General features: G+C 40.8%; 1 protein-coding gene across 5 annotated transcripts in view; it reads right to left on the minus strand.

The window, feature by feature from the left end:
• The window catches only part of ZMYM4 (zinc finger MYM-type containing 4), a 39,208-nt gene that overhangs the window by 14,821 nt on the left and 3,442 nt on the right, over positions 1 to 20,945 (minus strand). For 2 of the 5 annotated variants that reach the window (XM_083879617.1, XM_083879615.1), the window contains exons 2-14: positions 13,562 to 13,604; positions 12,636 to 13,163; positions 11,020 to 11,087; positions 10,282 to 10,452; positions 7,497 to 7,575; positions 6,529 to 6,781; positions 4,718 to 4,892; positions 4,393 to 4,605; positions 2,301 to 2,451; positions 1,538 to 1,653; positions 1,147 to 1,419; positions 503 to 653; positions 69 to 241 (exon numbers count right to left, since the gene is read on the minus strand). In XM_083879617.1, the coding sequence (XP_083735743.1) occupies positions 69 to 241; positions 503 to 653; positions 1,147 to 1,419; positions 1,538 to 1,653; positions 2,301 to 2,451; positions 4,393 to 4,605; positions 4,718 to 4,892; positions 6,529 to 6,781; positions 7,497 to 7,575; positions 10,282 to 10,452; positions 11,020 to 11,087; positions 12,636 to 13,163; positions 13,562 to 13,604 (2,394 nt within the window). The remainder of the gene's footprint in view (positions 1 to 68; positions 242 to 502; positions 654 to 1,146; positions 1,420 to 1,537; positions 1,654 to 2,300; positions 2,452 to 4,392; positions 4,606 to 4,717; positions 4,893 to 6,528; positions 6,782 to 7,496; positions 7,576 to 10,281; positions 10,453 to 11,019; positions 11,088 to 12,635; positions 13,164 to 13,561; positions 13,605 to 20,945) is intronic. The other 3 variants (XM_083879616.1, XM_083879619.1, XM_083879618.1) reach the window with 3 other exon arrangements.

Here is a 20,945-nt window from a genome sequence, read left to right on the forward strand (position 1 = left end):
AACACACTTGGAAACACCAACAAGGGGTATATGTATAAAAAACTAGAGGATGTGAGAATATTGCTTACCTGGTAAAACAAAACTGTGAATTTAGACATGCACTCCTCTGAGCAAAATTCCTCTGTTTTGCCCCCAAAATGATTCTGGACCAGTTTGGGGGAGGTCTGTAAACAGTAACTGCACATTTTACAGTGGTTTCCCCAGCGCTTAGACAAGTCGTGTTTATAGAGTAGTTTACAAACTAAAAGAAAACAGCAAAAAACATTCTTTAATATCAATATGACAATCCCTCAGCACTCCTAATTCCTGTATTTAGTGATGTCTGTAATAATTCATTGAAACATACCATTAAAATGTAAAGTGTGAACAGGGTTCTGTGTTCCTAAACCTTAAAAACAGATTCCTAATTTAAAAATGTTAGATTTCTTTTAGTATTACTGATAATTTTAAGGCAAAAAATTGTGACTTGATTTCTGTGAGACAGGCCTTTACCCTTTCTTACCTTCACTACAGAATGTTCTATCTATGCCTGAGAATCTCACTGTCTCCTTGACAATTTTCTCAAACCTGCAGTATTCACACAAAGCCGTCATATTGCCCTTCTTCTTATACTCATCACAGCAGGTCTTCCCACAGAACTGGAACATTTTACCCTGCAACAGAGCCAGAATGTTTTGGTTTCAGTGTTTGTATGAGTCACATCCCAGATAATACATTTAAATTGTTAATAGAAATGCAGAAGAGTATTTATACCCTTAGAAACCAGCAACAGAGCACCGGCAAATGAGTCTCCCCGTTTAGTTTTATAATAAAGCAAAATTTCCTGCAGGAACCCCTCACCAATGTGCTTTGTCCTTGGTTTAAAGGGAACATCCCAGGGTCCAAGAGACAGGGATGTGTTTATTTAGACAGGCAATCATTTGGTTTGGGTTGGTTTTTTTTGGAGTTCTTTTTTTTTCTGATTTTAAGACCAGAGAGCTAGCATCACTATTAATTTGATATTGGTTAAACTAAATCAGTTTCAAAACCCTCCATAGCAGGTCTTTGCAAGCAACAAAGCAACACTGACAGACCAGTGCACATAAACTATAATTTTTTGGGTTTCTGCTGCAAAAAAAGAGCTTTGAAAGCCCTGATCTTTATTACCTTGTAGTCAAGCAATTCTGGTTTGGTGGCAAACGATCTGTTACAGTGCTGACACTTGATTTTCACAACAGAGCGGGTAAAGGTGACCTGCTGGCACTGGGCAGCCAACCTCTGGAGGCCTGCTGCAGCTGGGGTGCTCGTGGAGCTGGGGGACACAGTGGAGGTGGTGCCACTGGCTGAGACTGCTGTCCCCGAGGAGATGCTCACCATGACCTGGCCCTGAGACAGGGGCACCACCGAGGAGTTCAGTCCTGCAGGTTTGTTGAATAGATTCTGTGGGAAAGCAAATAGACAGACTTTACTTTACAGGGTTACATCTTGCACCTGGGTATTCCCACTATCAATTTAGCATTCTGTTAATTCAGCTAAGAAGAAATCCTAGATGCCACACCTGAAAAGCTACGACACAATTGTAGCTGCAAAAATTGCGTATGCTCCCGTCTGACATAGCCAAGTGATACTGAGGGTTTGCTGAGGTTTTACAGCTGTTGCACTGAACTTGAACACCTGAGGGTGAAACAGAGAAGAAAAAGTGATTTATGCAACATCAAGTTGTATTGCAGCTAATTTTGCACCATGCATACAAAAACAGAGTCTGAATGATGAGCCAAGGCACAGACAGAAGCCCGAGACGACGTTTCCACAGATTCAGAAGCAGACACTGCAGCTGCTGTGCCTGTTGCTTGCCAGAAATTTAATTAATCTCCCAGTATCCCTAAGATGTCAGTAAGCATTTTTCCATTTCTACATGAAAAATAGCTGAAAATGTTTGCCTAGCTCTGTGCAACATAGGGCAGAGGTAATAAAGCCCATCAGCCCAGGGGATAAGGGGCAGAAGAGCCCCAGCAGTGGTACGGCACAAGTCCACACAAGAGGTTTATCTAGCTGGGAAACCCACCAGCTGCACTTGCAAGAGCAAAAAATTGATTTAAGATTGGTTATCATGTTTAAGCTCCCTAAAACCAAAACTGAAATAACTGTACTGTCACTGCTACATTTATCTACAATAGAATGTCCTTTCATTCCCATCTCAGTACTTCCCTTAAAAAAAAAAGCCACTTCCCACTGTTCCAAAAATAAAAAATCCTCCTTAAATTTCAAGTTATGAGTTGGATATGAGCCACATGAAATTAAGTTTCTATAGATAAACTTACCTGAAGAAGTGACCATTTTTACTCTGTATGCTGACAAACAATTAACAGAACAAAACAGTTCCATCTTTCCCAAGTTATTTGCGCCCTCCACCATCTCAGCTGAGGATCTCAGAGATTTACACAGTGTGCAGGGTGTAATTTTAGCTGACTTCTGTGGAAACACGGAAATTAGTTACTCGTTTGAAACTTGGCATTTTTTATTAACCTGGAAATTTTATTAACCTGAAAATAATATATATAAAATATTTATAAAACGTGCCGGTGTGCTTGAAACAGCATTTGTTTTACAGCTGGGTTGTTTATGGTGCAGATTCACTGATTTGAGCTCTGGTTTGAGCACCTTCCCAGGACACTTTAACCACAATCAGGCTGTCTGGGTACTCCTACAGGTTGTACTAGCACACATCAGGGTTGTTTCTTGTATCGGACAATTTCCAACATCTTGTTGAGGATTCACATTTTGCTTGTGGTTTTTAATGCATCAGCTGTGCACGTAAACAATATTCCCACTGAAGAGATGAGGAAACAAGGAACAGGGAGGAGCAGGTCCCCTGATGATGTTTGATAGCAAATTGGGAAAGAGATCCATCTGCTTGAAATAATCCCACTTTTCAGTGTGTGGTCTACAAAATTCTTTTGAAGAAAGACACAGGAAAAAGCCTGACTTTAATAGACACATTTTCTGTGTTTAAGGTGTTTAAGTTTGGAAAAAAACCTTTGAGAATTAGTGCACCAGATTATTTTAGTATGACAGCCTTAAAATACACGTTGTTCTATCAGCAGCTATTCCAGCTCTTCACAGGACAGAACACAGTATAAGCTTTTAGGAATTTAAAAACACCCACAAACCTCCAGAAACTATCAGAATGTACCTGACAATTGAGCTGAATGCTGTTTAAAAATCAATTAAAACCAGATTTGACTTAACCTTATAAGCTTCAAATATACTGCATTTTCAAGGGAACTGTCACATATGGGGTTTTAATATATGATACAAAAGCAGCATGAAAATGTTTCCAGCTTATTTAATTTTATTTCCAGATTTGTTTCAGAGGACAAGTAATTCTGAAGGCAATTTTCTGGATGAAATACATTTACCATAATTTGGTTTTTTTTAGTTCATTAGGCCTTTCTTGACCTAAGCGGCCTGGATAATGGGACAGCAGAGTCAAGTCGGAAAATGAAGTTCCATTCTTTTATCAGAGGGCAATTTTTCCTAAAGGAATTGCATTAGAACAAATCATTCAAAAATAATTGAGCTATTATAATAAATTAGGGTTCTCTTAAATGCTCAGGTCTTCAAAAATCAAAAATAAATATGGAAAGTTTAAAAGTTAAAATCATCATTATCAACTAATTATTATTTTTCCTCTCTACTTAATTCAAAGGCTACAATTTAATAAAGAATACTCCTTAAGGAGCATCTCAAGGCTGAATAGAGTCACAGGGGTGCTGCTGGTGGGGTCTCACTGTGTCTTCTTCCACACTGGAATTCTGTGGTAGCTGGTCCAGTGGTGAGGAAAAAACAGAGCAACACGTTTGGGCAAAGGGTTAAGGAGCAAATTATCATCCCTGGAAGTGTTCAAAACCCACTTTGACCTGTGACACTTTGTGATATGGTTTAGTGAGCATTGGGGTATTTGGTTGAAGGTTGGACTTGATGATCTTGAAGAGCTTTTCCAACCTTAACAAATCTGTTATCCTTGAAATGACAAAAGACATTACCTTAGACCAATGCAGTAACTGAAATAATCAACCAGTAAATTGGGTGTTTCTTAAGACACCTAGAATCTAATAAAAAATTAGATGGATTCTATTTTGAGTATTCTGTCCAAATATAGAATCATGGAATCCCAGAATGTTTAGGGTTGGAAGGAACCTTAAAGCCCATCCTGTTCCACCCCTTGCCACGAGCAGGGACACCTTCCACTGTCCCAGGTTGCTCCAAGCCCTGTCCAACCTGGCCTTGGACACTCTCAGGGATCCAGGGGCAGCCACAGCTTCTCAGGGCACCCAGTGCCAAGACCTCCCCACCTTCACAGGGAAGAATTTCTTCCCAAAAATCCATTCCCCCTTGTCCCATCAGATATACCTGCTTGTAACCTGTCACACACACGGAACTGCAGAACTTTTTGGACTGTCCCTCTATCTGCAGGACGTGACACTGGCCAGTGCCACTGTAGCAGTAACCTCCACAATATTCACAGCAGTTCATGGTCAGGTTGTTGGCCGAGCGGAACTGGGAGAAACAGGCGTCGCTGCAGAGCTTGTGCACCACATTCTGGTAATTCACCTCGTGCCTGATCTAGAAGGAAAGGAATATACAGCAAGGACAGAAAGAATATGTGTTTTCATCTCTGAGACAGACAGCAAGTTGTGCTGAGTTAAAGAAATTCAAGTGAGGAAATGGCTGTTACCACTGCGTTCTTCTGGCACATGCTGCACTTGCTGGAAATGCTGTTGGTGTGGATAGTGACGATGGGTTTCCTTTTCAGTTCATATGTGGACAGACAGGACTGGCTGCAGAAATCCTTACTGGAGTCTGTGTTGTCAAACTGGGCAGTGATTACGTCCTTTGGATTTAGAATTTCTCTGTGGAAAAACAAACAGAGATAAAGGATTAATATCAGTTTCATGTCAACTTGGTGTTCTTGGTTATTTTGGAGACTAAACATTCTCCAGGAGAGAGCAGATTCCTTTAATTCAAATTTTTATCTTTTGCTGGCTAAGTATCTGACTTCAAAATTTAAAAAGCAGAATGTGTTGAATAATTCCTTTTAGCAAATAAGAGGGTAGGGGAAAAAAGTGAAAAATGAAAGATCACAATTTCTAATCACCATTAGGTTAGACCACCATGGTCTGATGAGTATTTAAACTTTCTTATCTCCCATCCAAAATTTTGTTTATTTGTTGCTGCATTTAACACACTGAACTCTCTCCTTATTTCTTCTCTCTTTCAAAACAGTCCTTCACAGAAAAGTTTTGAAGCCCTGAAGTCAGAAAACTATGAAAAAATACTTATAATAACCTCCTTGCTTGGAAAGATGCCTCCTTCTCACTTGTCCTGTCAGAAATAACCAATTTTCAACAGAATAAATACAAATTACAGCCAAGACTTCTAAACTTTGTTACAAGGCCTTTTCACACTAAAGCAGCAAGTGAAAAGAATAATTAATTGAAGCCTCGAGTTTAAGTTCAAATGTCCTTGTAAAACTTGAAGTAATAAATTGGTTGTTGAAGAAATGATGAATAAAGCAGCATTCCTTTGGCAAAGTAACTTTCACAACTAAAAATAATACATAAGAATAATTCTTTATAAACAAACTATAGCACGATCAGCCTGGAAATTATTTGCCTGGAGAGAATGTATAGCAATGACAGAGCCAGCCACAAAGCCTTCCTTTTGCTAACTTGGACATAACACAAATGAACAAAAAACTCCCCTAACAATTAAAATGTTTTTAGAGGTGAAGATTTGTGACTGTGTATCCAGCGGGGTTGTGGGAAATTTAGGTACTTTCTAAATTATTTTGTCCCAATAGGCTTAAAAAAGTCCAACCTCACCTTTCCACTCTAGGCCTAGGTATAAAGTAACTGATTTGGGTGCTGAAATTCCCATTATCTAAAATACTAAATTCTAAATAAATTTTATGTCTCTATATGTTATGAAAGCAGCAGTGACGTAGTTTGAAAATCTAAGACAGGCAGAAATCTAAGATCACACAATGGAGCCTAAATGAAAAGTTAATTTTTTTTTTAAATTTAAGGAAATATTCTGCTTTGAATACATTAACTCATCAGTAAAACAATGTTTTTTCTTCATTTTAGGAATTCATAAATCTATTTTTCTCTAGAAGAAATAATGCCTAAAATTCTTTTTGAAAATGTACTCTTGTTAGTAGTTTTGAGAGTGCAATGACATTTTGAAATGGCAGGAAGATGTGGGACCTTTTGAAACACAGTTTTTCATATTTGGCTCATTTAAATCAAAAAAAAGAGAAGATGCATTCTGCACCACAGAGGCTTTTAAACCTATGTGCATGTAAAACCCAATTAAGGAAATGGAACTGCAAGCAGACAGACCAATTAACAAGGAACAGCATCAGCCACCAATTTTTGAAGGGAAGCGTAAGAGGAGCAGCGCTCCCACCACAGCGAGGGGCACAAGAACAGAACTGAAGCCTTTCATGATCAATTATTAGTAGAACAAATGAAAGCACTGTCCTACTTTGAGCAGCTTGAGCAGGTTTTCTTGGTAGAAGCTGGTGGGCGAGAAGCTGGAATGGTGTATCCAGTGAGGCACAGTGTGGAGCAGAAGAGCTGGGTTGAGCCTTTCCTCTGGTAGGCAGTTTGCCCCTTCTGCAGGATTTTTTTACAGCCAGAACAGGAAACCCGAACAGCTGTGCTTGGAACTGAGGGTAGCATTTTACTCATGCCAGAGGATGCCACAGCAGGCTGGAAACCTGATGACAGTTGTGGAACTAAAAAAAAAAACCACACAGAGAGAAAACACAGAGTAAGTGTTACAGATCTATTACACAGAACTCATTGGTGTGCAGGGCCAAGCACAAGGTTCATGGCTTTATTTGGGTTGTCAGGGTTTAGAGGAGAATCAGATAACAGATGAACTCTCCAAAAATACATGCCCTGTGCTAGTTTTCTGCATAGCAGATTTTTATAACTACTCTGATGATGGAGAATGCACTTTTATTAACATGCCTTTCATGGAATCATGGAATGGTTTAGGTGGGAAGGGATCTTAAAGATCATCCCATTCCACCCCCTGCCATGGGCAGGGACACCTTCCACTATCCCAGGTTGCTCCAAGCCCCATCCAACCTGGTCTTGGACATTTCCAGGAATGGGGCAGCCACAGCTTTTCTGGACAAGCTGTGCCAGGGCCTCCTCACCCTCACAGGGAACAATTGTTTTGTAAGATCTAATCTAAATCTGCCCTTCTTCAATTTAAGACTATTTAACACATTCAGTTCTCCTATGCATTTCACATCCAACTTTCTTATGCCTCAAAACTACAATTATTTTATAATCTCAAATTCATTCTCTCTTAACCAAACTAGTTCTTCATTCCTACTGGGATCAGACACAGTGAACGAAATGCAGAGTGACCTGCAAGACTATTTGCAAAGGTGACACATTTTACAGATTTAAATGAAATTAGTCTTGCCTATTCCTTACCAAGAGGAGTGCCACTGACTGAAAATACAGCACTGATTTTCAGCTCCCCTTCCTGAGATTTTGGCTGTTGGCCGTACTCCTAAAACAAAGGGAAAGGAAAAGGAAAAAATACACACATGTAATAACAGGTTACACGATTCCATTCTTTCACAACACTGCATTGAACCTCAGGGAAGAGTGGGTGTCCTAAGCCTGCTCCAAAGGCTGGGTGACAAGTGAGCACCACGCACAGCTCCTGCTCAGAGCTCCACAGCAAACCACACCTGAGGGGGCACAAATGGACAGGTGGGGCTGCCTGGTGCATCCCCCCCTCCAGCTGCACCCCAAGACACCTCAAAATTTAGCCAAAGCTTAAGGAAATCTCTGCTTTCCATTCAAACTTTCCAGCTGAAAAAGCTTTTGCAGCCCTTGCCCCTGCTCTGGGATAGAAGTTTTATCTTCAAATAAAGGAGGATAGCAGTGAAATAGAGCTGGGACCTCGCTGGGGAGTGTTCTGTAATAACCAGGAGTTAGGACCTTGGAGCAGCCTAAGGTGAAGCTTTACAGCAGACCAAGGCTGGCACCACCAGGGCCAGACCATCACAGTCCCAGCTCCAGCACAAGGGGAATCACCTCACATTTGGTACAGGACGAGAAAATCCCTGGACAGCTGCTGGTGGAATAGCTGACATGCTATAAATGACTGGCTTAGTCCCCAGCAGCTATTCACACTGACACCACACTTCCTGCCCCTGCTCTCCCTAGAAATCTGAGCCAGAAAGCAGCTTGGAACACTCCCCATGTAAATCTCAAAAGGCTGAATAGCATAATCTCTTGGAACTACAGAGATGATAAGATTTGGCCTACTTACAGTCGTTTGGGAATAGTGAGGCATGATGTCATGTTATGACTGAGCTAAATTCACAGTTGCTGCCTGGCTGCCAGGGAAACCAATTCAGAATCACTAAGCAAAAGGAAACTCTCCCTTCCCAGTGGCAGTGAGATGTTCCCCCAGCTTCTGCCAGCTCCCAAAATCCCACAACAACCTCCACTGAGCACGTGCTCAAAGTGAGCCCTCCTCTCACTCCTGTGGGAAAATGAGAAGTTTCTATACTAGACAACCAAACTATTTCTCAACATGTTTCCCAGGAGACAGGCAATGGTATTCCTTGATCATGTGAACCATCAGACTGAAACAATCAAATCTCATGTAAAGAAGCTCTAAGCTGAGTAGGGGCAGGCTATGATGAAGATTCTTAAGCACCATTTCTGTTATTATTATTTAAAAATTAATCATTTGCAGACATACAGTTTTTTTAAGCATTTTAACTGCAATTGTATCCTTAGTCAAGAGGAGGAAAAGAAATGGAGGCAAATCCTGACATCAACTGTGCATGATCAAGCAGTTTCACAGCAGCATAACAGTGCTGAAAGCCAAAACCTTCAGCTCCAACTATTGGTTACAGCAAGAAATGCTCTTATCTTTCAGAAAATATAAAAATAAAAAAAATCCATATATTCCCCCCCATAGTAATTCCAATCTAAAGCAAAACAAAATGAACTCAGTTCTCCTACTTTTCCAGTATCAGGCAGAGTTGATAATCACAGGATTTTACTCCAGGAAGGAATATTTTGAACCATACGATATTTGACATTTAAATTCTTCAAGTCTTCATTTTTACTTATTAATATGATCTTTGATAACCACAGACATCTCGCCTTGCATTCCACACAAATCCACACAGCAGATGCCATCTTGGGAGGACAAAAGAAGAGACAGATTTAACTAATCTACACGTGGTTTGACATTCTATAGGTTCAAGGAAAAATAAACCCAAACAATCCCACAGAGACTGAACAAATGAGAAGGACAGTAAAATCTGAAGTTGCAAATATTTTACTTATTAAATTGAGAGTATTATGGGAAAAGAAGAAGAAGTGCTGGGAAGACAGGCCCAGAGAGCAGAGGAGGTTCAGCAGAAGGACAAAGACTGATGCTAAAAACTAACACCTGCACAGAAACACCAACACTCGTGTGTCGGTGCAAAGGGATGCATCACTCTGGGAAGTTTTGCACACCTTTAACATATAAAATCTGACATGTAACTCAGATATGAGCAATGAGGAGACAGGAATTGCAGCACAGCTTGTTTCCCTGGTGTCACACAGCAAACCAGTGGCACAGAGATTGGCTGGAGCTCAGCAATCCTGACCCCAGCACTGCTCAATTCATAAGTCAGACCTTCTCCAGATTGCAATTACTGACTTTATCTGTATCATCATAAAAAAGTGTCAGTCTTGAATGACTTAAATACACTTAAATTGAGTTCACTGATGTGTAAGTACTTAAATATTTTGCTAAGACCTTTAAGAGTTAATTTTTAACAAGAACAAACCATTGTGCTTGCTAAGGCTACTTTTAAGAAAGGAGTAGCAGCAATAGCACTGCTTTGATTAATATCTTTAATTGTGACTACTTGTAAGTTATTTAACAAAATGTGATTTACAGTTTATTTCCTAGTTAGATAAAGTGTCTACGTTGCCACAGATTTAGTTACAGAAGTTTTAGAGCACTTGGCTTTGTATCTAACTGAAAAGAAAAACATTTTCAGAGACAAGGTAACAAGACATCAAAAAAGTTGAGGGGGGGGTGGGTTTCAGAGTAGCGTAAGAAGAAAAAATCCTTCTACTAAACTATGCTCTTCAAGATAAATTTCGGTCAACAAACCAAATTAATTGCTGAATTTATGTTCAGCTTAAGCGGTCAGCTGTCAGACCAAAATGAGAAATGCAATGGGAAACTTACCTCAGAATTACCAGGTTCATCTTTAATTTTGTCTAATAGTCCCTGCTGTGGGGCCATAGCTTTAGCATATTCGTCATCCAAAGGCTCCTTCTTAATTCTAATATTTGTTGCAAAGGAATTCCCCAGCTCTTGTCCAATAGATTCCTTACTAGAAAATAGGTAGCTAGACTCCTGAAACAATAATATGAAAAAGAATTCACCCTCCTGCATCTGCCATGAGGAGTTGGGCTGCTGCCAAGGGGAGTTTGTGTTGCAGACCAAGAGATTTGGGTCCTGCCAAGGTGGGAGAAATGCTGGGCAGCAGCTGCTGCCTCAACCTCCCTGCAGCCCCCTCTCTCATCCCACCCCCAATGCTTTCCAGTCCTCTGGCCAAAGCAGAAGACACCCAGCTCTGTAAGTTGGTTGTTTGGGAGTGTCTCCTGTGGATACAGCTGTTCCCTGGCTCATGTGGAAAAAAAGGCAGCAGGTCAGGTGGATGCATCCAGCTGTAGGTTCGGCTCAACGGTCACTCCAACCATGCTGAACAGGAAAGTGGCTACCAAAAGAATCCTCAATCCGAAGAGAGGGTCAGGAAAATTTTACAAAATTATATGTACTGTTCAAGTAGCAAAGATGGCTAAGAGTCAGAAGATCAGTTTCCTTAACACTCAAATTTACACTCAAATACAAAATACGTATTTTGAATTATTCCAGCATATCGCTGCACTTGCAAAAGTGGTTGAAAGATCTATAGCTTACCCTGAAGTTAGTTTCTGGAGTTTGTGGCGCTAACTGCGTCCGTAATGTTTCTTCTACTTGATTATGAACTGAGGAAAACATATACATTAAATAGAAATGAATACAGGTTCCAATGCATTTCCTTTAAAACTATCAGAGTCTCATCCTGCTCCCCAACCCCAGTGTCTGACAGCACCTCACCACTGTTAAACTACTCCCTTTCTCCTCCCTGCAAGTAAGGTGGTAATCCTTAAAGAGAATTGACTCTTTTTAATTATTCTATTGGATCATTATTTTCCCATTTCAGCAAAATAGTTGCAAACTTCCGATGCAAATTATTCATTCAGAATTTTCCACACCCCAGCAGGTTCTGAATTCTCTTGTTTTGACATTTAAATCAGAAAATACTTTTCAGAGCAACATCTTCCAGCTTTTTCTTTGCTTTTCTGATCTTTTGCCTTTTCCCCTCTTCTCAGGAAATAGCATCTTCTGCTTTTTTTAGAATATATCATTTAGAAACTTTGGATTTACCTAAATACTGGATGCTACCATGAGCATTTATCATTCTTGTTTCAACTACTGACTACTTTATCTCATCTTTTAACTGTAGGTATTTACAACTTCCTGAAATACATCTTATTTGCAGAAACATTTTTTCCCTTGATTTCTAACTGAAGATAGAAATAGAGATATATATCTAAGTTTTCTTTTATTTTAAAAAATATCTTTATTTATTTTCTATCATTGGTGCCACCTGGAAGCAGTGATTTTAAGATGCTGTTGCTGAACATATAAAGTTTAAACCTCAGAACTGTAAGCTGTGAATGTGAACAAGCAGCCAGAAGTCCCTCACATGCTGGCTCAGCCTCCCTCTGCTGAATAAGATTAAATCATGTGTTCCTGCTTGGTTATTCTTAACTCCTTCATTCACTGTTCTGCTGTAACTTTCAGAGCTTGGGAAGTCAAAAATAAGTGTGTGGGCAGCGAGATTATGGTGACTGTCAAATGAGAAACGGATTTTAGGCATCTTTGGTTCTCTCCATGTTGGCTGGACGAAGTCCAAGACACAAGTATTTGAAGAAGAAGGGGAGACCAGTCTCCCAGGAAAAGCAGATTACAAGCTATGTTCTGGCTTAGCTCCTGCACTCACTAACTCCTTTCTAGCAAGCCTTGCCCTGATACTATCAAATCCATACTGCTTTAAATGCCTAGGCATTAGTGAAGAATTGGTGCTTCACTAGAAAAATCTTTACTGGCCATAAACTTAACCTAAATCTCATCACCTTTTCTTTTAAGAAGTTCCATGGTCTATAAAAAAACAGTGAGAAAAACCAAAAGGAAGCTTGAACTGTCACCCAGCTTGGTTTCGGAAACCACAACAACAAATGGTGTGTTGAGGGTTTGTAACAAGCTGTGGAGGATGAGACCTCCCTGACACTGTCAAGCCCTCTGCAAATTCTCCTCCTAACAGAGAGTTCACTGGATTTCAGGGTTCTTCATAAAGTGATCCCCTACACACAGCTCTGCCTGTTTTCTTCAACAAGGTGATGTTTTTAATAATGAGCCCTATTGCTGATTTCTCCCTAGTTCTTTCTTCCTCTTTGCTGGGCAGCCAGGTCTATCATGTCAACAGTTACCTGTTTTGTCAAGAAAACTGCTTTTCAATCTAGAATCCATATCTTTAGGGATTTTTTCCAACCGTTTTTCACGTTCTTGAAAATGTCCTTCTCTATTCTTGTCCTTTGCTGAAAAAGTCTCTTTGCCATTATCTCGTGTTATGCTAAAATCTTTTTGAAGTGATTTAAATACAGGGCCCTGCTCAAAGGGGGAAGTGAAATCCTTCTGGATTGAATTCTGAACCTGAATTTCTTTTTCATTGTTCAGTTCATGATCTGGAACTCTCTTGCCCTCTTCCAGATGATCTTCATCATGAATTGCTGACGAAAGAGTGTCTTTTGGAGTGAAATTCTGCTCATCTTCATTGTCACTCCCAACAACAGGTATGCCTGCAAGCTCCCCAGAGTTCAGAAAATAATCATGATCATCACCCTGCAGTGAATTTTCGGGTCCTGCTCGGTTCGGTACTCCGTAAGACAAGCTCTCGAGGGCGGGCGTTAGGTTGTGGTCAGCGTCCTCAGACATCTCTGCGTCCAGAATTTCACCACCTAGGGAGAAAAAAATCCCAGTGAAGGGTCAGAAAATTGACCAGCTTCATGTGTAACAAAGAAGGGTGAGTGTCCTAATCTGGCTGATGCTGTAGCTCCTTGAATACTCTCAGCCTTCTCGGGCCATCGTAACTGCAAAAACATTGCTGACATAGAAACAGTTCAGTCACTCTCACCACTCTGAAGCAGAAGCTGAACTGGAGTAAAACTAACCAAAGAAAGAAAAACCATTAATTTCCATTCACCTCACTTTTGTAGCACTTGTGGAGAAGGCAATGCAGGAGAGAATGAGCAGGAAAGGCTGGGATAAGGGCAAGACAGCCTTGTTCAGCAGCAATGACACTTCCAAGAAAGGCTTTGTGAAACTATGACATCAGAGAATAAATAGAAATACTTACATTTTTCTGTAATATCAAATACCGCATCAGATTTATCTTCAAACTGTAAAAAAGGAAAGCACTGTGTCATTGTCTTGGTCAGCTGCCATGTACTTTGCTAAAAAGTATCTGATCAAAACCAAGCAGAAGGATCACAATTCCTCCTCCTTCCTTCCTTCCTTGCCCCAAGCAAATTATTATGAATTAATACTGTTACATCACTGAGAAGCCACACCTACCCTAATGAGTTCAGAATACATGGAAAAGGCACCCAAGGAAAATTTAGAAATAGTGTTGCTTCCCAGAGGAGAGAGGGATGGGAATGGCAATTTTGTCTTCTACCTGGGACACTGGTACCAGGTCAAGGCCACAGATTCTGCCCTGATGCTTTCGGAGTCTTCATTCCCTCTGAACACCATAAATGGAAAGCAGGAGCATGGGCAGCTCCCACCATGCAGCCACGGGGTGCACAGATCCAAGGGTTCACCCCTCTTACAGGGAATGTTCTCTTTCCAGGAACAGGGAAATGTAATGCTTAATTTCCCAACACAGCGACTGTCAGTGTGAGCGTAAGCACAGAAGAACCAGATGCTGACTGAGTGCTGCACAAACATCTGTCTGCATTAAACATCCTCTGACAGATGCTGAAGTTGTAGGCACGCTTGGATGCTGCCTGGAGAAGGATAATTAAAGTTTCCTTCAGAATGTCCAACTCACTAGCAGCCTTCTTTTCTGCCCAAGAGATAACAGTAATTCATTTAGGCCCTTTCTCCTTTCTCTGCATTGCTGCTCTTCTTTCCTGGTAGATCCTGCTCACACTGCAATTCTTAAGCCATCTTAGGGAAAGTAATGGGATTTGATAGCAAAGGGATAAGCTCTAATTTCATTTAACTCAAGTCATTTAGTTGATAAATCTGGTCTTTCTCAGGCATATGAAGGGAACTATCAGTTTGGTAGCAGCCAGCTCTAGGAAAGGATGACAACAGACTGTCCCAGAGGTCATTTGATGGCAAAAAGTCTCTTTCCAGTACTACTTGCAGGTCTGCAAAGACAAAGCAGCTCCTTCAGCTTAACTGGACACACATGGAATAGTGAGGACCTGTCCAGCATGGTATCATGTTGGATACTGCACCAGAACTTTCTAGTTTCTCTGAGCAGACACTTGAGGCTGGAAAAGTGAAACACAGAACCAAACCAAAACAAAACAAGGTTACAGTTCCACAAAGCTGATGCAAGTTTCCTCCATGTAATTACCTATGGGGAAACAGTAAGGAAACACCTCCCAGGAAGGTCTGCAAGGCCTGAGCTCTATTCCTGCTGTAATGATCTCAGGAGTGTCTGGGAAGTTTAAAGTTGAAGCCCATTCACAGTTAACTAAGTTTACACAGGTGTAAAACTAACGACCATAAATACTGGATATACTAAGTGCTCATACAAGCTGCTGGGGACAGGGACAGCAGGGATGGGCTGCTATTAGAAAGAACACAGAAAGGAACTTGATGCCATTTGGCAATAATATCAGAGCATGAAGTTTTGGGAGGCAAAAACCAAAGCCCAGGTCCTTGACTCTATACCGACCTTTTTTGATCCCTTTTTGCTTCCTGTCAAGAATTCTCTATCCTCTCTAAAAATGTCACAACAGAATCTGATGGCAGGATGAAGGGAGTTTTCAGTAGAGACGAAGCATGAGCTCATCCTTTTCTCAGAGCAGATTTGTATCAAAGTACTTTAACTCTTGAGACCCAGAGTACCTGGGGGAAAGTATTCCAGGTCCTACACAACCCTGGTTGCCTTACACATCCAAATCCTATATACTCCTCCTCCTCTTCCATATTCCTTCTCCTCTTCTGGTGCCAACAAATCTTTTGCCAACCGCTGACAACACCAGGAATACTCATGTTAGTGAGGGATACACTTTGCAGTGTGGATCTGTTTCATTCAAAGAAACACTAACAGGCAAGTCAGCACAAGGGGCCACCTGCAAGAGCATTAGGGACTGCCATAAATACTAGGGAGAAGCTGGAAAACATCTGCCTTCTACCTGGAAAGAATCCAAGACACTTCCCAAACACAAGGTCATCCTAGGGAAAAAAATTCACTTGTTTTGTTCCTTTACTCATTATTTTGTGAGGCTATGAGAAGAAGAGATCATCTTGGATATCTTCTTCTTTTAAATTTTTTTGAGTAGAGAGGAAGATTTGTCTGTGGTCAAAAGCTTCCCCTGGAAATATTTATAAACCAGGAACTCCAGCATCTGACAATACCATCAGCCTTATCTAAGCCACCATCTAGTTTCTGACTGTGAACAGCATCAGAACTCCCACATAGTGTAAATTCAAAGGGAGAAAAACAGGGAAAGAGTTTGGATAATTGTGTGTGTGTGTACATATATATATCTACACACACACACATATATATATCCCCAACAAATTGCTCATTCTATAAGTCTATAACTGTACTGTCCCTGAAATTAGAGCTTATATATATTTTTCTGCATTAATGTGGGGTATTCTCTCAGTTCTACACTTCTAGTCCCTTCCCCAAGGTCATTACAGTCTCCTTTAATGCTATCTGGGGAGGAAATTTTGTGTATCAACAGTTACAAAAATGTATCACTTTAATCAATCATTAGCTTTTAACTGGATTATGATCTTGTATCAAACAGAATGTGAACAACACCCAACTTACTATTTCTGTATTATTCTATTGCAGTGCAAGGCAATTCCCTCTCTCCAGTCCTCATGCTTCTCCCTTTCATTAGCCATCATCACTCTTAATTCCTTTTATTTCTGCTCAGAGTTTTTAAGATTTAGTGAGGAGTGGAGCAAAACATGAGGAGCAAGCATGGAACTGATTTCCTCTGGATCCCTTTTCCCAGATCTGAGGAGAGAGGTACCTCAACACCCCACATTAAGTCCTTGACAACTGCAAAAGGAAAGTCTCAGGAACAGAGAGTTTTCTGTTCAAATACTGAGGCTTCAACTCTTCAACTCAGTCCTCAAAACACACTTGGAGTTGTAAAAGAAAACTCAATAATACAATATTCTAAATCACCTTCATTAAATCAACTTGGCCAATATTTGCCAGAGAATAATAATTCTTAGTGGTTTTAATAATTTAACTCCAAAAGAGTTTAATACACAACAGTTTGAATTTGGTATTAGTGAAATTCAATGTTTTAGGCTATATCTTTCTTAGTGACTGTCTCATTAGCTAGCACTGCACACAAAGCAGTGCTCAGCCTACTCAGGCTGTAAAAAACAAATAAACGAATGAATGAAATGAAACAAGGATACAGAAATGGTGACAAAACAATGAGGTATTTCTGAAAGCAGTGTGATTTGCTTAAAATTAACTGCTCCACAAATAAAGGCAGCATGGCTTTTATAAAAAAATTAAAATTCCACCAGATATGTCACTGTTTTTTTATAGATGTACACAAGACTCCAAGGGAGCAGTGTCACAGCCTCAGCACTAACCTGCCTTTGCTGGGAAAGAGGGACAGAAGGACACATTTACACTTCAATACAATGTGCTAATTTGAAATAACTAAAAAGCTGATCCATACCTTAATGGTGTTCAACATTGCCACGGCATCCATAAATCAAACAATTCATAGATTATTTTTGTGCAATACAAAGTGAGAAGCTGCCTATGGCTACGGTATTGCTTTGTATGCAAAACAGAAAATCCCATTAAAAAATAAACAAAACAGTGTAACTACTTTACACACACAGACACATCTTTCTAGTAAGCTTCTGAAGTTTGATTTTACCATACCCATAAGCAAACTGTGGAAAGGAAGCAGATGTTAAGAGAACTACAATTAAAACAGTCACAGATCATTCTCAGTTTGCCTGTAGTTTCCTTGTCCCTCCACGCACAGCATAATCCCCACTCCACAATTCATTTGAGTGACAAGACACCGCTTGAAACAACAACAAAAAAATAATAAAAAAAAGGAATCGAAATTCCAATCGCTATTCTCGAGGCAGGTGGGGTGAGCTCAGGAAGCATCCCCTGACCTTTCCCACACGACACAGCCCTGGCAGGGATGCCAGGCGAGCATCCAACCTCGCTGCACCTCTGCCAGCGCAAAACTCGGCGGCACGCGCGGGATTCCGCAGCCGGTCCTGCCCCGGAGCTGCTTCCCACTGAAACACGGCCAGCCCTAGGGATCCGTACCTTCAGAGCACCTGGGGAGGGAACAGACAGGGTAACAAAGAGCCGGGCTGCTGCAGATACCTGCCACAGGAAAAGAAGGGCTGCGGCAGGAAGAGAACCTGGCGGGGTCACGGCCATAGAGCTGAGCGCGGCTGGGCCGGCAGAGCCCCCCCTGGCCGGCTCTGGGACCCCCGGCACCGCCACCTTCCTGCCTGGGAAAGGCTCAGAGCCCCTCTGGGGACAGGGATAGAGTCAGTTCAGCAGGATGGGTGTCTCTGAGGCTTCCCTGAGCCATGTTGAACACTTGATTGTTTTTAATCTAGTCTGAGGGTAATACAGTGGAGATAGTGATGGGAGTTTTTAAAGGCAAATCCCAAACATGCTCCAATACATGTAAAAAAGCAGGCATTTCCCAGCTGCTTGTGACTCCTTATATTCTTTCCAAAAAATACAGTTTTACTTTCCATCTCACACATCTTAAAATTTTAAGTGTCAGGAAAGAAGATTTAGGCACGTGCTGCTCCCCTTTCATTTCTGTGTTTTAATAATTCTGGACAATCCACCAGAAATCACAGGGAGCAGTTCAGCATAGAAGTTTATCGTTCCTTTCTGTTACCAGGCTTTTCTGATATTCCTGAGCTTTTGGAATATTCACAGGCCAATTCCAAACAAACCTCAGAGTTTCCATATCCACCCAGCACACACACAGAACCTGCACACTGCTACCAACATATGTGGGGCCAAGGTGAATTTGTCAAACACATTAAAGTCATAGAGAGCCTTATTTTTTCTGGAATATTGGTGGGTTTAATCTACACCTACAAAAACCATAGGTTGATCCAAGCCCTTCTCCCATTCACCCACAAAATCATGGATTTGAGAAGGAAGCAGCTCCACATGTCTTACCCTGCAATCACAGAATCCCAGACTGGTTTGGGTTGGAAAGGACCTTAAAGATCCTCTTGTTCCAAACCCTGCCATGGGCAGGGACACTTTCCACTATCCCAGGCTGATCCAAGCCCTGTCCAGCCTGGCCTTGGACACTTCCAGGAATCCAGGGGCAGCCACAGCTGCTCTGGGTATCCTGTGCCAGGGATTCACTACCTTCATTTCTCCCTAATATTTGTTTTAACAACAAATTTCCTCGCAATGGTCTTTGCAAGATTTTGATGTGCTTTGGGCTTTGCAATTAAGACACACACAGATACAAACCACAGAGCAAACAAACAAATAAACCAAGACATCCACAAGAAAGATTTTGTTTCCAAACAAAGAACTTCTGCCCTCAAAACCTCACCCCTGGCTCTGTACTGAACTTTTCTGCTGCTGGTGGGACACAAACAACCATTAAGGCTGGGATTTTGGTTAAACTAAAGCTGTAAATGAGCTGAAATAAAAATAATTCCAGTTTCTCACAGCATAAAGCACGAAAACTAAACGGAAATTACGAGGATGTAAAAACCCCCAATACCAGAGCAGGGTCTGTGTCACAATATGTTTATGCTGTGATGCTCAGCACTTACTTACTCCAAACCAAGTGTTTCAGTTCAGTTACATATTTTAGCTCATTCCACAAGCAGGTCAGCTTGTGGCCAGATCACAAATGTGTGCTTTTGGCCAAAGCTTTCAAAAGTATGGCTAGTGAAAAGATTACATTCTGTAAAGCATGGAATCCTCTTAATTCCATTTAGCTCAGAAGCTGAACAGCTCATTAAGAGAGAGGCATCACTTTAGGGAAAGCCACACCATGGAATACAACTAAGAACTGCCAAGGGTGACAATCCAGGTTGGAGCAGCAGCACTAGAACCTCAGGAAGATCACTTTCCTCAGTGTCTCTTCCAGAAAGATAATTAACCATGTTAGTAATTAGTTGCTACTAGCTATATTACTAATAGGAGAAAAAAAAAATAAACTCACTCCACAGTAAGTTAATTTTTAAAGAGAGTGAACTGTTTGAACCTGAAATTCTCTGCTCGTCATTAGAATCTGCCCTCAATTAAGAAACCCACAAGGTGGTTTTGTTTACAAACCGGGAGAATTTTCAACTGTAACACCTTTTGCTTGTTGACAAACACAGCGGGACCATCTCCTGCTCAGCCTGGTTTGTGTTCCCAGCCCCACAGCAGTGACTGGGCTCAGCTCCATCAGGTACTGCAAGTCCTTTCCCTTCTCCTTAGAGTTCAGTGCCAACAGCAATTGATGGTGCAAATGGGAGGGCTGAATGTACATCCAATTCTATTCCAATATTTCTGTCCTTAAAGAGACAGAATATCTACTTCATTCTTCAAAGTACCTTCTTGACTCTGGCTTCCTTTTTGCCTTTTCCACAATTAGACACAATAAAATCCTGTTAATAGTCTGCACTAACTGTACTTCATAAAGCTTTCTGAGCAAACAGCACCATTTAAAGATGAATTTCAATACAGACGAAATCTTTTTCATGTGCTTTCAACTCTTTTAAGAAATACCAAGATTTGCAGAAGTACACAAAAATAATAATAAAAAAGGAAGTACTCCAAAATGTCTCCTGTGGGAATAACTCTGTACAGTTGTGGTAACTCTGTTTCAAGTTCTTCTCCCCTAAATTTAGACAACTAAACATTAGTTTATTAGGCTAATGATTCAGGTTTCCTCTCTTTACAAGGGAAATTAAGGAATTCTGGCAGCAGCAATTTATCCTGCCCTGGGACTGTGGACCAGCTATCAAAAGGGAAAAGGACCAAATGTCCAACCAGAATTAAAGTCTTGGCTTTGCCACCAAATATCTGATGTATTAAACTTTTTTTATGACAACAATTGGTCACCACACATTTTTTACTAAAAAATTCAAAGGCATTAGACACAACACACTTTAAAACTATCTAATGTAGAGGTAACCTCTATAATACTTCCAGCTACTTTTAAAATTAAACAAATTCATCTAAAGCAGTAGAAAACACAGTAACCAAAATAAAATACATTGTCATCATTCTTCAATCAGCATTTTCAGACAGGACAGATACATCACATAATTTTTTGAATCAGTATCAGTCTGGTAAACCAAGTTACAGCCTCTTAAACTTTCAATTTCCCTTGGAATTTCTGAGCTGCACTTCCAGAGGAAAAGGTAACAGCACTACAGGCAGAACACAGGCTGAAAGGATGGACACTGTGAGCACCTCCAGTTCTGCTGACACGTCTCAATGAAATATTCTCTGCTGCAGAAACCTTCTTTTGAAGAGTTTAGAGAATCCCAGAGAA

The sequence above is a fragment of the Zosterops lateralis genome (assembly GCF_965231275.1).
Source record: "Zosterops lateralis genome assembly, chromosome: 28".
In the NCBI taxonomy this organism is placed as follows: Eukaryota; Metazoa; Chordata; class Aves; order Passeriformes; family Zosteropidae; genus Zosterops; species Zosterops lateralis.